This window comes from Anolis carolinensis, chromosome 2 (genome assembly GCF_035594765.1).
Source record: "Anolis carolinensis isolate JA03-04 chromosome 2, rAnoCar3.1.pri, whole genome shotgun sequence".
Taxonomy (NCBI): domain Eukaryota; kingdom Metazoa; phylum Chordata; class Lepidosauria; order Squamata; family Dactyloidae; genus Anolis; species Anolis carolinensis.
The window spans coordinates 6,937,107-6,954,324 of NC_085842.1; the positions used below are offsets into that span (position 1 = coordinate 6,937,107).

General features: G+C 42.3%; 1 protein-coding gene across 1 annotated transcript in view; it reads right to left on the minus strand.

The window, feature by feature from the left end:
* LOC100558400 (zinc finger protein 646) overlaps nt 1–17,213 on the minus strand; it is a 30,756-nt gene extending 13,543 nt beyond the window's left edge. The window contains exons 1-3 of the mRNA XM_062974309.1: nt 16,453–17,213; nt 12,713–12,836; nt 9,037–10,100 (exon numbers count right to left, since the gene is read on the minus strand). Of these exons, the coding sequence (XP_062830379.1) occupies nt 9,037–10,100; nt 12,713–12,836; nt 16,453–17,208 (1,944 nt within the window). The 5' untranslated portion in view covers nt 17,209–17,213. The remainder of the gene's footprint in view (nt 1–9,036; nt 10,101–12,712; nt 12,837–16,452) is intronic.
* Between the last annotated feature and the right edge of the window lie 5 nt (nt 17,214–17,218).

The following is a 17,218-nucleotide window of genomic DNA, read 5'->3' on the forward strand; positions in this document are numbered from 1 at the left end:
TATGTATCCTTTTAATAGTAATAGAGTAAAATAATAAATGTAATAAGACTAACAAATACAGTCAAATAATAAATGTAATAATAATAATAATAATAATAATAATAATAATAATAATAATAATAATAATAATAATAAAACTCTATTTATACCCCGCCACCATCTCCCCACGGGGAATCGGGGCGGCTTACATGGGGCAGAGGCCCAAACAACATAGGACAAAATATAGGCAACATTATACAAATCACACTATAAAAAGATAAAACAGTAATACAATATATCAATTAAAACAAAAATACAGGATAAAAAATTGCATTTAAAACACATAAATGGTAAAATCGTAATAAATACAGGATAGATTATTAAAGACAATAATAATAATATCAGAGTGAAATAATAAATGTATTAATAGTAATAAAAATAGAGTAAAATAAATGTAGTAGTCACAATAAAAATAGAGTAAAATAGTAAATGTAATACAGTAGAGTCTCACTCATTCAAGCCTTGCTTATCCAAGTTTCTGGATTATCCAAGCCATTTTTGTAGTCAATGTTTTCAATATATTGTGATATTTTGGTGCTAAATTCATAAATACAGTAATTGCAACATAACATTACTGCGTATTGAACTACTTTTTCTGTCCAATTTGTTGTATAACATGATGTTTTGGTGCTTAATTTGTAAAATCATAACCTAATTTGATGTTTAATAGGCTTTACCTTAATCCTCCTTATTATCCAAGATATTCGCTTATCCAACGTTCTGCCGGCCCGTTTAGCTTGGATAAGTGACACTCTACGGTATATTGGTTAGTTCTATTGATATTATATTGCATTTCTTTTGCAGCTGTATACAGTAGGTTCTCACTTATCCAACATAAATGGGCCGGCAGAATGTTGGATAAGTGAAAATGTTGGATAATATGGAGGGGTTAAGGAAATGCCTATTAAATGTCAAATTATATCATGATTTTACAAATTAAGCACCAAAAGTCATGTTTTACAACAAATCAACAGAAAAAGCAGTTCAATGCACGGGAAGGTTATGTAGTAATTACTGTATTTACAAATTTAGTACCAAAACATTGCAAAGTATTGAAAACATTGACTACAAAAACATTGACTACTAAAACCCAGATTGCGTTGGATAATACAGAACGTTGGATGAACAAAGGTTGGATAAGTGAGACTCTACTGTATATTGCTTTTCTTTTGCAGATTGTACCCACCAATTTGAGTTGTTTTACTTGTGAAGTGCAATGCACACTGGTGGAAACAATGTAAACAAAAACATGAAGACAATAATAAATAACAACAACAATACCTCCTTTTTATCCTGTGTTTTTTGGGCAAGAAGGGGGTTTTCTCTCTTCCTAGTTCACCTTCTCAGTCCCATTTTATTATTCCAAAAGTTGCATCTACACTGCTGAACTGATGCGGTTTGACGCCACTTTAACTGCCATGTCAAATGGCAATAACTAGGTAGGTTATCATTCCTCTTCCACCTTCCCTCCTCCCCATTTCAAGATGTTTCCAAAAATGTATAGTAAAATGCACTAAAAGCCATTCTGGTCCCATGCATTTCGGATCAATAATAATATCAATAATAATAACAATAACAATAATAATAATAATAATAATAATAATAATGTTCTCAGCACTCTAAGGTGGTTCCAAAAATGTATAGTAAAATGCACTAAAAGCCATTCAGGTCCCATGCCTTTTGGATTAATAATAACATCAATAATAATAATAATAATAATAATAATAATAATAATAATAATAATAATGTTCTCAGCACTCTAAGGTGGTTCCAAAAATGTATTGTGAAATGCTCTAAAAGCCATTCTGGTCCCATGCCTTTCGGATCAATAATCATATCAATAATAATAATAATAATAATAATAATAATAATAATGTTTTCAGCACTCCAAGGTGGTTCCAAAAATGTATAGTAAAATGCACTAAAAGCCATTCTGGTCCCATGCATTTTGGATCAATAATAATATCAATAATCATAATAATGTTCTCAGCACTCCAAGGTGATTCCAAAAATGTATAGTAAAATGCACTAAAAGCCATTTTGGTCCCATGCATTTTGGAATAATAATATCAATAATAATAATAATAATAATAATAATAATAATAATAATAATAATAATGTTCTCAGCACTCCAAGGTGGTTCCAAAAATGTATAGTAAAATGCACTAAAAGCCATTCTAGTCCCATGCCTTTCGGATTAATAATAATATCAATAGTAATAATAATCATCTCTAGTTTGTAGTGCGGCTTTCTTGTACTGATTTTTTGTCTGCTGTGCTTTGAGGAGTAAAAAAAAAATTACATTGACAAAAATTAATAATAATAATAATAATAATAATAATAATAATAATAATAATAATAATGTTCTCAGCACTCCAAGGTGGTTCCAAAAATGTATAGTAAAATGCACTAAAAGCCATTCGGGTCCCATGCCTTTCGGATCAATAATAATATCAATAACAATAATAATAATAATAATAATAATAATCTCTAGTTTGTAGTGCGGCTTTCTTGTACTGATTTTTTGTCTGCTGTGCTTTGAGGAGTAAAAAAAAATTACATTGACAAAAACTAATAATAATAATAATAATAATAATAATAATAATAATAATAATGTTCTCAGCACTCCAAGGTGGTTCCAAAAATGTATAGTAAAATGCACTAAAAGCCATTCTGATCCCATGCATTTTGGAATAATAATATCAATAATAATAATAATGCAATACTGATGATAATGGTGATGATTAGGATGAAATGCCTTGTAACCAGGTAGACTTAGACCTCTCCTCCCCCTCCAGGTGGTCTTACCTGCAAGGCTTCTTACCTTCTTGCTTTGCAAATTGATCAGAAGCTAATCGATCAATCAACTGATCAATCAATCGATGGATCCTGTTCCCTCTGGGGCGCTGCACAGGGAGTCTTGCAAAGCAAGAGACAATGCAAGATACAGACACATCTCCTCCTTCCTTCTCCTTGGAAAAGCAGAAAGGGGGAACTAGATATCTCAGGGCCAAAGCTTCCCAAAAGAAAGGGACAGGAAGGGAACGGACCCAGACAGACAGACAGGCAGACAGACAGATCTCTCCCCCCCCCCCTCTTCTCTTTCCAAGCCACTCTGGGAAGCCAGGCTCGGTTGGGTTAACCCTTCAGAGCCTGAACTGCAAGAAGAAAGAAATATCTGCCAGGTGGGACCTTGGAGAGGGCTCCTGGACTCTTCATAGGAACAGAAAGAAGGATTTTCTGCAGGTGCAAATGGGAGGCAACAAGCACCTTTGGGTTGAAATGCCCCTCCTGGAATCAAGGGGGTTGGGAGGGACCCCCAGAGGCCATCCAGCCCAACCCCATATTGCACCACCCAAAAATGCAGCCACTGGATTCCCAGGCAGCTGCATATTCCACTGTCTCAAAAATACTAATTGTCAGCAAGTCCTGACTTTAGTGTTTAGGTGGAATCTTGACACTAGACCAGGCAAGGGCCAACTTGGGCCCTCCAGGTGTTTTGGACTGCAACTCCCACAATTCCTAACAGCCGGTAGGCTGTTAGGAATTGTGGGAGTTGCAGTCCAAAACACCTGGAGGGCTCAAGTTGGCCCATGGCCAAGGTGGGTGAGTTCCATCAAAGCCCTCCAGTATGTCCAGTTGGTCATGGGGATTCTGTATGCCAAGTTTGGTCCCGGTCTATTGTTGGTGAGGGTCAGTGTCTCTGGATGCAGGTGAACTACAACTCCCAAAATCAAGGTCAGTTTCCCCAAACCCCTCTAGTATGTTCAGTTGATCATGGGGGTTCTGTGTGGAAAGTGTGGTCCAGGTCCATTGTCAGTTGGGGTCACAGTGTCTATGAACATAGGTGAACTACAGTTCCCAGAAACTAAGGTGGTTCTTCGCAAACTTCTCCAGTAGGTTCAGTTGGTCATGGAGGTTCTGTGTGCCAAGTTTGGTCCAGGTCTGTTGTTGGTGGGGGTCACAGTGTCTCTGGATGTGGGTGAACTACAACTCCCAAAATCAAGGTCAGTTTCCCCAAACCCCTCCAGTATGTTCAGTTGGTCTTGGGGGTTCTGTGTGCCAAGTGTGGATCGGGTCCATTCTCAGTGGGGGTCACTGAGATGTAGGTGAACTACAACTCCCAAAATCAAGGTCAGTTTCCCCAAACCCCTCCAGTATGTTCAGTTGATCGTGAGAATTTCATGTGCCAAGTGTGGTCCAGGTCCATTCTCAGTGGGGGTCACAGTGTCTCTGGATGTAGGTGAACTACAACTCCCAAAATCAAGATCAGTTTTCCCAAATCTCTCCAGTATGTTCAGTTGATCATGGGAGTTTTATGTGCCAAGTGTGGTCTATGTCCATCATATTCTATTATTATGTTTACCTTGTATGCCTTTTGACAGAGCTCTTTGCTGTTGCTGTAAAGCACCTTGTACACTTATGACACAGGTAAGAAATAAAATTATATAATAATAATAATAATAATAATAATAATAATAATAATTGTGCGGTTTTCTGGCATTGTATATTTTTGCCGCTTCTGTGACTGTTCATTTGGGTTTTGATGATTCCGTAGCCCACTTGTCGATGGATGTCCAGAATCAGCAGCATCCACCGCGGTCCTTTTTATCCTGGGCGACGACCGAGCCAGTATAGACTTCGTTTAGGTTTGATTCTCCATAATGCTAATGGGTTAGTTGCTCTTGGTTGTGCTCCTCAGCTGAGGCCTCTCTGGCTTGGTTGGACCTGCCGGTAGTTACACTACCGCCAGCACAGCCCTCAGTCATCATTGGAGCAGCTAAGCCCCCCCACCACGTCAAGGTGGCACCTGCGGGGGGCAAGCATGAACATGTGAAAACTGTGGTCAGCAAAGAATACACACAAAGGGTCAGAAAAATTCTCAAAAGCAAACTCAATGGAGGCAACACCGTCAAGGCCATAAACACCTGGGCCATACCTGTCTTAAGATATACTGCTGGCATTATAAATTGGACACAGGTGGAACTGGACAATTTGGACAGAAAAACAAGAAAACTCATGACCATTCATCATTCACTGCACCCTCGCAGTGATGTTGACCGGCTATATCTGCCTAGAAGATCAGGGGGCAGAGGACTCTTACAAGTAAAACAAGCAGTCAAAGGAGAAGAACATGCCCTGGCAGAATATGTCAAGCAAAGTGAAGAACCTGCTTTGATTGAAGTCAAAAATCAGAAACTCCTCAAAACACAGCAGACAAAAAACCAGTACAAGAAAACCGCACTACAAACTAGAGCTGACAGCTGGCACAACAAAACATTGCATGGAAAGTTCCTTGACAAAATTGAAGGAAAAGCTGATAAGGAGAAGACCTGGCTCTGGCTCACGAATGGGACCCTGAAGAAGGAGACAGAAGGCCTGATCCTTGCAGCCCAGGAGCAAGACATCAGAACAAATGCAATTAAGGCCAAGATTGAAAAATCAGCTGATGACCCAAAATGCAGACTGTGCAAGGAAGCCGACGAAACCATTGATCATACCCTCAGCTGCTGTAAGAAAATCGCACAGACAGACTACAAACAGAGGCACAACTATGTGGCCCAAATGATTCATTGGAACTTATGCCTCAAGTACCACCTCCCAGCAGGAAAGAACTGGTGGGATCACAAACCTGCAAAAGTATTGGAGAATGAGCACGCAAAGATACTGTGGGACTTCCGAATCCAGACTGACAAAGTTCTGGAACACAACACACCAGACATCACAGTTGTGGAAAAGAACAAGGTTTGGATCATTGATGTTGCCATCCCAGGTGACAGTCGCATTGACGAAAAACAATAGGAAAAACTCAGCCGCTATCAGGACCTCAAGATTGAACTGCAAAGACTCTGGCAGAAACCAGTGCAGGTGGTCCCGGTGGTGATGGGCACACTGGGTGCCGTGCCAAAAGATCTCAGCCGGCATTTGGAAACAATAGACATTGACAAAATCACCATCTGCCAACTGCAAAAGGCCACCCTACTGGGATCTGCACACATCATCAGAAAATACATCACACAGTCCTAGACACTTGGGAAGTGTTCGACTTGTGATTTTGCGAAACGAAATCCAGCATGTCTATCTTGTTCGCTGTGCCATACAACGTCGTTGTGTTGATAATAATAATAATTGTTGTGTTTCAAATACTGTAATAATAATAATAATAACTGTATATACTTGAGTATAAGCCGACCCGAATATATGCCGAGGCACCTAATTTTACCACAAAAAACTGGGATAACTTATTGACTCGAGTATAAGCCGAGGGTGGGAAATGGAGCAGCTATGGGTAAATTTCAAAATAAAAATAGATACCAATAAAATTTCATTAATCGAGGCATCAGTAGGTTAAATGTTTTTGAATATTTACCATATTTCAAAGAAAAACAATAAACTAGCTCTATAAGTGGAAAAGTAGGGGCAACAAAAACAATATGGTATCAACAATAACATAATAGGTAAGTAAAAATATATTCATATCTATCCAGACATCTCTCTTTATATAGATATTTGCAGAGACTTGCAAACATACGAGGGGAAATTTATATATAAAAAATAATGTATATGTATGGTTATAGATACACAGGTACATGGATCTATGTCAAGGACAGAACGCCACAAGATCAAAGATAACAGAGTTTATTGGATTTACAGAACTCAAAATGCCCGTAAAAGACAAGGGCAAGGCAACTTAGCCTTTAAAAACAAAAAGGGGCAAGAAAAAACGTTCAAAAGATAAACCGGATTAAACCGGAGTTTAATCCGGGTAAAATCAAAACAGCTTGCTTCAGCCTGGGGAAAAACAAACAGAAGCTGGGAAACAAAGAGTTCAAAAGAATGCAACTAATTGGCAGCAGATAATTCTCTGCTGCCAGCACTATGTTTTGAGTAACTAGGAGTCACTCCTTCACACAGCAAGGCAAATTTCCAATACAAACTCAACAGCCAAGGATTGAAGCAGTAGCGTAGTCCCAATTCGTTCCGAAGGTCGAGAGGCAGAATCAGACGTTTGCAGTTTTCCAAGTCCAATAGGAGAAAGCGAGCCCGTAGTCAGTTTTCAGTCCGTAAATCCAGAGTAGCAGATGGCGTCCGTCAAGAAGACGACGGAAGGTCAAAGCTATTGAGATTAAGCAGAGGTTTTGCACAAACAAAAGCCCACACAATTCCTCCCGCCGTCTGAACCCAAATTCCAAAACAACTTACGTATCAGCACACGAAAACACACCAGTCTTCAGGAAAGCGTCCCACACAGATCCCAAGCGTTCGTCCAGATTACCTTGCCCAACGCAATTTGCAATTGCTCCCAAGCCTCATTTTATGCCAGTTACAAATCCTCATCACTATCAGCTGCCCTCCTTAACCCGGGCGTTTCCTCATCACTTTCCTCATCAGAGCTGGAACACCTCTGACTACGCCCCACAGCATCCCCAGCTGTGGATCCCGTCCCATCCCTCCAGCTTGTCCATGGGTCTAATCCTGAAGGTCCCCATTCATCTTCCATCCCATTATTGCCAGTGGCACCCAACTCCTCCCTTACCCGAGTCCAATCCATCTCATCCTCTTCCGAGCTAACCAGCTCTTCCTCCATTCTCTCCGTGAACCCCTTAAAAGACTCTTCGTCAGACGGTTCTGCAAAGATATCTCGCAGCCTCTTTCTTTCTCGCTCCTCGAGAGTATCTGACTCTCGAGGAGTCTTACGTCCACGTCTGCCAGAAGCAGAGCCATGAGGCTCAATCATAACAATCTATATGTATAAAGGATTTGCAAAGACCTGCAAACATGAGGGGAAATTCATATATAAAATTAATGTATATAGATAGATACACATATAAAGGTACATAGAGATGGCAAAAGCTTACAAGGGGTTAATGCCTTTATATCTGTAGGAGAGTTTAATAAATATTTCAGGGGGAAATGCTTTCATAAGATTAATGAATATATATTTTTCTTCTTCCTGACTTGTAAGGGTGTCTTTCTCTTTCCAAAACATTCCCTTGACTAAAAGGGAGGGAGGCTTTGCAAAAGAAAACACACTGATAAGGAAGAAGAAATAGATCATATAAGCTGAGGGAGGCTTTTTCAGCTCATAAATAAGGGCTGAAAAACTCAGCTTATCTTCAAGTATATACGGTATTACAGTATTTGAAACACAAGTTGAGTCCGCAGCAGACACTCTGCTGGCTGTTGTATTGGATCACACATTGTTGTTGTTGTTATATTATTATTATTATTATTATTATTATTATTATTATTATTATTATTATTATTATTACAGAGAAGGAGAAAAGAAAGAAGAGGAGGAGAAAATAATGGAGGGAGGCATAGCTGGCTACAAAGGGTGGACTCGTAGATCTCTAAGGCCCCTTTCTACAATAAAATACTGATTCCACAACAACATAGGGAGACTTTTGAAATAGAACAGTGTTTATTCACATCATCTTACAAGTCATACAATAACAAGGTAAGGGAATTGCTCATGGCCAGGGTCATGATTAGGCACTTCTAATAGTTTTTAATCCATTTCTGATATACACAATTATATAATATTTAAATTGGGATGAGACAAGCCAATGCCAGCCATCGGACTCTGAAATCGAAAGGAAACATCCAATGTCAACCAACCAAGGCAGGACGGCCAAGAGTATATTTGGTGTAGGAGGAGCTATAGACATGTGATTGTACTGAGCATGTTCAGACTCAGGACTCCATTGTGTAGTTTCTATGTGATGCTACGGTAGGTATGGGCAAACTTGGGCTCTCCAGGTGTTTTGGACTTCAACTTCCACAATTCCTAACAGCCTACCGGCTGTTAGGAATTGTGGGAGTTGAAGTCCAAAACACCAGGAGGGCCCAAGTTTGCCCATTTACCATAAGCGGACTTTCCCTCCCAATCTAAGCCATTTTCCAAATGCATTGGACTACAATCCCCATCATCCTTAGCCTGATATCATGGGAATCTTATCCCCACTTGTCACCACTCTGAGAGTCAAGCTATTATGAGGTCCCTTGCGCCGGGTGCTGTCCTTCTTCGAGCCGGAGCATGTTCAGAGCTTCCCTGGCATGGATCTTCTGATGTTTCACCAAGACCGTGCGATGGGTGAACCTCTTCCCGCAGGTTGTGCATTGATGGGGCCTCTCGCCCGTGTGGACCTTCTGGTGTCGGATGTGGACGGCCCGGTCGGAGAAGCACTTCCCACACGTGGCACATTTGAAGGGCTTCTCCCCCGTGTGGGTCCGCTGGTGCACCATCAGGATCTGCCACTGGCTGAAGCTCTTCCCACACTCGGCACAGGTGTAGGGTCTCTCTCCAGTGTGGACCCGGTGGTGCTTGACAAGTTGGGATGACGTGTTGAAGGATTTGTCACAGTCGGGGCACTTGAAGGGCTTCTCCCCTGTGTGACCACCCTCGTGCTTCCGGAGGCTGGAGTTGTGGCTGAAGCTCTCCCCACACCGTCCACACTTGAAGGGTTTCTCCTTCAGGTGGACCTTCTGGTGGTTGAGGAGCTGGGACTTCTGGGTGAAGCTCTTCTCGCACTCCGGGCAGCGGAAGAGCTCCTTCTCGAGGTGGACCCGGTAGTGCCGCGTGAGGACGGAGCTGACGGTGAAGCTCTTCCCGCATTGGTCGCAGGTGTACGGCCGCTCCCCCGTGTGTGTCCTCTCGTGGGCCACCAAGGTGGACTTGAAACTGAAGCATTTGCCGCAGTTCTGGCACATGAAGGGCTTCTCCCCCGTGTGGGTCCGCTGGTGCGCGGCGAGGACGGTGCACCGGCTAAAGGTCTTCCCGCACACGCCGCAGGTCTTCTTTCCCCGGCTTCGGCGACACCGCTTGGCAACAATGGGTTGACCGTGGTCGCCTGCTACAGAAGTTCGGGCATCCACCACCTTCTGATTTGGGCAGTTTTCGCCCTTCTGTGCCACCACATCGCTACGACTTGCGAAAGGTTCTTCATCTCCTCGTGGCCAAGGGAGTCGTGTCCAGGAAGTGCCTTGCAGCTTCTCCAATTCTGGTCCTTCCAATGGAGGATCTTCCCGCTTGGCCTCAATCACCCAGTCGTCACCTGCTGGGAAACAAAGATAATCCAGTGATGAAGGAGAATGATAATAATCCCAGTGAATGAAATTTAAAATCTGTTGGAAATAGCAACCTCCTAAGCCTTTCACTATTTGTTTATTAATCTATATATTTGCTAACCTGTATTCTATGTATTTGTTGATTTGCCAATTTGACTGACCTCTTTGGTGTGGGAGGAGCTATAGACATGTGATTGTACTGAGCATGTTCAGACACAGGACTCCATTTTCTATTCAGTTTGCATCAGACCTCATTGGAGGTGGATACACATATGTGTTTAATCTGCATCAGACCTCAGTGGAGGTGGATGCACATATGTATTTGGTCTTCAATGAAAGCAGGTTGCTGTTAAGTCTTCAATAGAGAAGTATGCTTATGGACTTCAGTGAGTACAATTATACTTAAAGACCATGGACTATTGATTAAGAATGATACCCTGTGTACTCAACACAGAGAGAAGCTACATCCTATCAATAACTTTTTTTTCATGTCAGGAGCGACTTGAGAAACTGCAAGTCGCTTCTGGTGTGAGAAAATTGGCTGTCTGCAAGGACGTTGCCCAGGGGACGCCCAGATTGTTTTGATGTTTTACCATCCTTGTGGGAGGTTTCTCTCATGTCCCCGTATGGAGCTGGAGCTGATTGAGGGAGCTCATCCACGCTCTCCCCAGGTTGGATTCGAACCTGGCAGCCTTCAGGTCAGCAACCCAACCTTCAGGTCACAAGGCGTTAACCCACTGCGCCACCGGGGGTTCCATATCTATCCATAACTGAACTTTGATAAAAAATGTGCCTGTATTGTGAATTAATACAAGATATTTGTGAATAAACAAGATATGTCATTTTTCAAAGAAGACTGTTATTTTATCTTTGAATGCATATTTTAAACTAAAAGGTTTCAAGGGAGTGTATATCTTTTTGGCAACTGCAATTACAACTACAACTGCAACTTCAGCTTCAAAGTAACAATAATCCTCTACTAACTGAATATATTTTTGTAGTGGCATGTCTTTGTTTTTGGCAGTCCAAAGGCATGGTTCTTCAGTTTAACAACTGAGTTACCTGTGTGCCTTTACATTAATGCTGTGAATATCACTTGTTCAAAGAGCTGACTTCCAACAAGGTCATGCTTTTCTTGACTTGTGGTTTTCAAAAGGTGGTCTCCACATGTTCATGGGGATTCACATTTGCCAAACAGATGTGACATAATTTCAATAAGGTTATGATTGCCATTTATTTCCAAAAAGTTATTGCCCCAGAGAGTGGGTGCAGTAATTCCCAATAAAACCTACTGGGTCCAACAGAGAATCATAGCACCATAGACCACAATGGGCACCCAGTGCAACCCACTGCCATGCAGGAACACTAAATCAAAGCACCCAAGACAGAGGGCCATACATAGAACACAGAAGTCGAATATAGTGTTTGCTTTTTCCTACAGTTCCTGGAATCTTGGACATGCAAGTGGGGAGATTCCAGGAAATTGTGGTTCCAAAAAAATAACTTTTTCAGGTTCTTTCACTGACTGTCTAGTTAACAAGAACAAGAACAATTCCTATTCAGGAATTCCCAAATACTCCAAAATCCCAAATTCTCCGCATAGTGATATAGGCCCCTTCTACGGTGCCATTTAAAATCCAGATTATATACCTTGAACTGGATTATATGGCAGTGAATCCAGTTCAAAACAGATAATATGGATTATCTTCTTTGATGATCTGGATTATATGGCAGTGTAGAAGGGGCCATAGTGATACCTCTGCTTTCCGAAGGCTCCACATGCACAAACTTTGTTTCACGCATAAAATTATTACCTTCTGTCTATGTGTATATATGAAACAGAAGTGAATTCCATGTTTAGACTTGGGTCCCATCTCCAGGATATCCCATTAGGTAAGTCTATGAAAGTGAAGGTATTTCGAAATCTGGGAAAACTTCAAATCCACAGAGAAGGGATACTCCAAGTGCTATCTCTATCTTCTGCTGTGGATTAGTCTGAGATGCAAAAGAGCTATCTAAATGCTAAACCTATTTTGAGGTTCAGATTCAGTGCTTTTGAGAATTAACTCCTTTAAAGTTCAGACTACAACACAGAGCAGAGTCAATGCCCTCTGTGGACAGAGTAGCCACCACAGGGTTTTTTTCGTGTTAGGAGAAAATATATAACAATTCACTATTGCAGTAGCCAGTTCTGTAACTGAATGCTGCCTTGCATGAAAAAAAATAGAGGATATTCAGCAATTTGGTTTCTGGACTACAAGTCCCATCGTTTTTTTACCACTGTTCCTACTGGCTGGGGCTGAATGGACTTGGGATCTAGTGGCACCAAACCCCCAACTTAACAAGATCACCAGGGAAACAACTTTCAAAAGGAACTGGGTTATTGTGAGTTTTTCAGGCTGTCCTACCCTGGACATTCCATAGTTATATATACACTTCACTTGCTTCGCTGCCAACAGAACCTCTGAAGATGCCAGCCACAGATGCAGGTGAAACATCAGGAGAGAATGCTACTGGAACATAGCTATACAGCCTGAAAAACTCACAGCAACCCAGTGATTCCGGCCATGAAAGCCTTCGTCATTCCAAAAGGAATGCTTACCATCTGAATCAACTTCGTCCTCACTTCTGACCTCCGGACAAAACGGTTTCTCTCCCAGGCTGTGATCCGGAGGCTGTTCTGCCACAGAGAAGCTCAAATCCGCCTCCTGGATCAGCCCTGGTCCCTGAAAAAACAGAAGCCAGGCTTAACTGTGGGTGAAAAAGAGGAGAGGTTTTCATGTAGAGACATAAAGAGCCTCTGGGGTCCCCTAAGAAGCCATCAAGTGCAAACAAAGAACCAGATGATAGGTTCCTTCAAAATATTTGAAGCTAGACAGCGAGATAGGTAAGGTGTGCAGTCCCCAAAGTTTGGCTCTCTAAATGTTTCAGACTTCAAATCCCAGAATATCTACCTCTTGGTCAAGCTGGTTGGGGCTTCTGAGAGCTGCAACCCAATGCATATGAAGAACAAATTTTGAGAATCACTGTTTGTTAAAATCTGTCTCCAAGGCTGTTGGGAGCTGCAATTCATCACTGGGCAATATCTTGAGAGGTCAGATGTTCCTCCATAGTCCCCAAATTATGGGTGCAGAATCGGTCTCCCTCCAGATATTTTGGATTTACTCCAACCTGAATGGTCACTGGTAAGGGACAGTGGGAATTGTGGTCCCAAATATTTTCACAGCCACAACTTTGGTCCATGGTAGTACCTAAGGGGGTGTGGTAATGGCTGCATCATAACCATGTGAGGGGTTAATGCAAAGAGGTTGCATCAGCCAGTTTCCCTGACTGATGTCCTATCAACAGGTGGCTATATAAGGAAGATGAAAGAATCCATCTTTCTCTCTCCTGTGTGACTCAGTGTGGGTATCTGCCTATGTTGTATGTGACTATCTGAGGACTCTGATAGTTTGCAATCAGAGTCGCATTGTTCGCAATCAGATTAGCACAGCTAGCTAATCACCAGCAACAATAGATCTCTACCGACTAAAAGATTGGCAGTTCGAAGCCTGGGTCGGGGTGAGCACTCGATCTTCAGCCCAGCTCGCTGTCCACCTAAGCAGTTCGAAAACAGCTATGAGTAGAGAAATTAGGTACGCTTAAGCGAGGAGGTATTTTATGGCACCATAAAAGGAAATACCAGAAATGCCGGTGATCATAGAAATAGGAGGAAAGTTTGTGATCAAGGGCTCATCATGGTCATAGCGGTTGGAGTGACAGCACCCTCCTGTGGCTGGAATCGGGCACAACCTCCAGGACGCCAAAGTTGAAAAAATGCTAACCTAAAACCTCTATCTGTTGTCTGTCCTGTATGTCTAAACAGCATTAAATGTTTGTCATGTATATGTTCTGTGATCTGCCCCGAGTTCCCTTCATGATGAAAAAGGCAGAATATAAATGCCGCAAATAAATAAATAAATAGTTCAAGGAATGAGGATCTGCAAATCCTGATTGTATATTTGTATATACAGTAGAGTCTCACTTATCCAACACTCGCTTATCCAATGTTCTGGATTATCCAACGCATTTTTGTAGTCAATGTTTTCAATACATTATGATATTTTGGTGCTAAATTCATAAATACAGTAATTACTACATAGCATTACTGCATGCTGAATTACTTTTTCTGTCAAATTTGTTATATAACATGATGTTTTGGTGCTTAATTTGTAAAAACCATAACCTAATTTGATGTTTAATAGGCTTTTCCTTAATGCCTCCTTATTATCCAACATATTCGCTTATCCAACATTCTGCTGGCCCGTTTATGTTGGATAAGTGAGACTCTACTGTATTGCAACTGTGAAGATTAAAGCCACCGGATATTGTGAATGAAAACCTGAATCCATTAGTGTGTGTGTGTGTGTTTTTTTTTTTTCGTTTCAGGAGCAACTTGAGAAACTGCAAGTCGCTTCTGGAGTGAGTTTACTAAATAGTTGCTGGCAGTTAGGCTCTGCTGATAGATGGGTTGAAGTGTGTTTTGTGGTGAAAGGAGACTGCTGTATTTTGTTTGATCTGGGACACTTGCTATCCAGCTTGCAGCAATTCAGGGAAGTCGAGATTTGAAAACTATAAAATGTTTCACATACCAGCGTCCCTTGACATTCCTTGGGGGCAGGAGTGACATTAAGGAAGAACTATACAAAATCCCAGAATACTTGTAAAGTATCTACACAAACACAAGATGGTCTATGTACAAAGAAAATATGTCCAGATCTATATAAAAGGTTGATGGAATCGCGGCACCGAGCAAAACAACAAAAGTAAAGGCCCCCCAACCTCGACATTTGACAACACAACCCATCATCCACGCCTTAAGGTTGAAACAACACAAAATCACTTCACGCACCTCCACATGGACAGAACCCACAACGCACCATCGGGAGCCATGCCGGGAGGGAGGGAAAGAGAAAGCATAATGGCTGCCGGCAAGAGGGAAGGCAGGCAATGGGAAAAAGCTGTCCCCTGGGTCCTAGCGCCCGCTCATCATCCGTGGCCAGCCAATATCTCCACAATCTCCACAATAAAAATAATAATAGAATCCTACAGTCACAGAGATAGGAGAGACCCCTAAAGGCCATCCAGTCCAACCCCTTCCTGCCATGGAGAACACAATCCAAACATTCCCAACAGATGGCCATACAGCCTCTTGATAATAATAATACTAATAACAATATCATGGAATCCTAATGTTTGCAGACACCCCTAAGAATCATCCAGTACAACCTCCTTCTACCATGCAAGACCACACAATGCAAACACTCCTGACAGATGGCCATCCAATATCTCCACAATCTCCACCATAAAAATTATAATAAAATCCTACAGTCACATAGATAGGAGAGACCCCTAAAGCCCATCCAGTCCAACCCCTTCCTGCCATGGAGAACACAATCCAAACATTCCCAACAGATGGCCATACAGCCTCTTGATAATAATAATACTAATAACAATATCATGGAATCCTAATGTTTGCAGACACCCCTAAGAATCATCCAGTACAACCTCCTTCTATCATGCAAGACCACACAATCCAAACACTCCTGACAGATGGCCATCCACCCAATATATAATAATAATGATGATAATAAAGATAATAATCATGATGATAACAGCAATAATCATCATCATCATCATAGAACTATACCATCCAATAATTTGGAGACACCCCTAATGGCCATCCACCCCAACCCTTTCTACTATGCACCAAGACACAATCTAACCATTCACAACACTTGGACAACGTATGCATACTATACAATACTACACAGCGACAAAAAACCCCTCTACTCTCACCACTTTCACATTACACAAACAACCAAATACATACTAAACATAAAGACAACCATACATTCAATACCACCACTAACTCAACAATTTCTCACCAACACCACCAGACAATGCCACAGCAACATATAGTATTATTAAAGTTCCCTGTACAAAGATCAATTTGGCAGTAGCAGACAAAATGAAAAGGAGCAACAGCTTTAACACAAAAGTTATCCAAGTCTGATATTGGTTCCAATGTATATAGGCTTCAGGGATACATAGTCAATGAGAATATGTTCCAAACAAAGTAAACAGACGGTTGGTCCTGTTGCTGTATGCTGGAATGAAGAAAGTAATGATGGAGCACCGCTTCGCAAGGAAAGTCCAAATAAAGTCCCAAGTCTACAGGGGTTCCCAGGTATTTTTGTACCCTGTTTCGGGGTAAGAACTCCCAAACACCATTGCCTTGTAAAATTAGAAATGACAGAAGGAATCTTTCTAACGTCATGCTCTAAGGATGGCTTTGCTTACCTCCGGTGCCCGCTGTCTCGCCCTCTCTTGCTTCCTTGGAGAGAAGCCCTCCGCCAGGGCCACCGCCTGGTCGCAGGATTGAGGGCAACCCCTCTTGACCCACTTCTGGATCTCGGAGGGAAGGATGGCCAGGAACTGCTCCAGGATCACCAGCTCCAGGATCTGCTCCTTGGTGTGCCTCTCGGGCTTCAGCCACCGGTGGCACAGGTACCAGAGGCGGCTGCAGGCCTCACGTGGCCCCTCCGCCTCCTGGTAGCGGTATTCCCGGAAGAGGCTCCTCTGGACGTCCGCGGTGGCCGAGTCCTCCTTGAGGAGATCCTCCACCTTCGTGGTCTCCACCGTCCCACAGTTCCCTCCAACTTGACTGAGATTCGCCAGTCCCTTGAATCGCCGGTATGCTTCCGCCGCTCCTTCCAACGAGGCCAAGCAAGCCTTGGCGTTCTCCCACGGCTCGGACTCCGTCTGTTCCGGCTCTCCCCACCCCGAGTTTCCGGACTGGGATGCCTTCATTGCTGCTCGAGGATCCAAATATTTCAATCTCCGGTCAACTAGTTCACTCTTTGGTTGCCTCTGGTCTTCCCTTTTCTCAGGGCTATGATCATCCCTAGCTTTGGGTTCAAGAGGCGTACGCCCTGCTCTTTCTGAAGTCAAGCCTGCTTGGTTGGAATCCCCCGATGGCATCCGTTCTTGGCCCGCTTGCTCCTGGAAAGCCGAATCTGGGCTTTTCCCCTTCTCCGGTGTCATTTTATGTCTCATGGCCACGTCC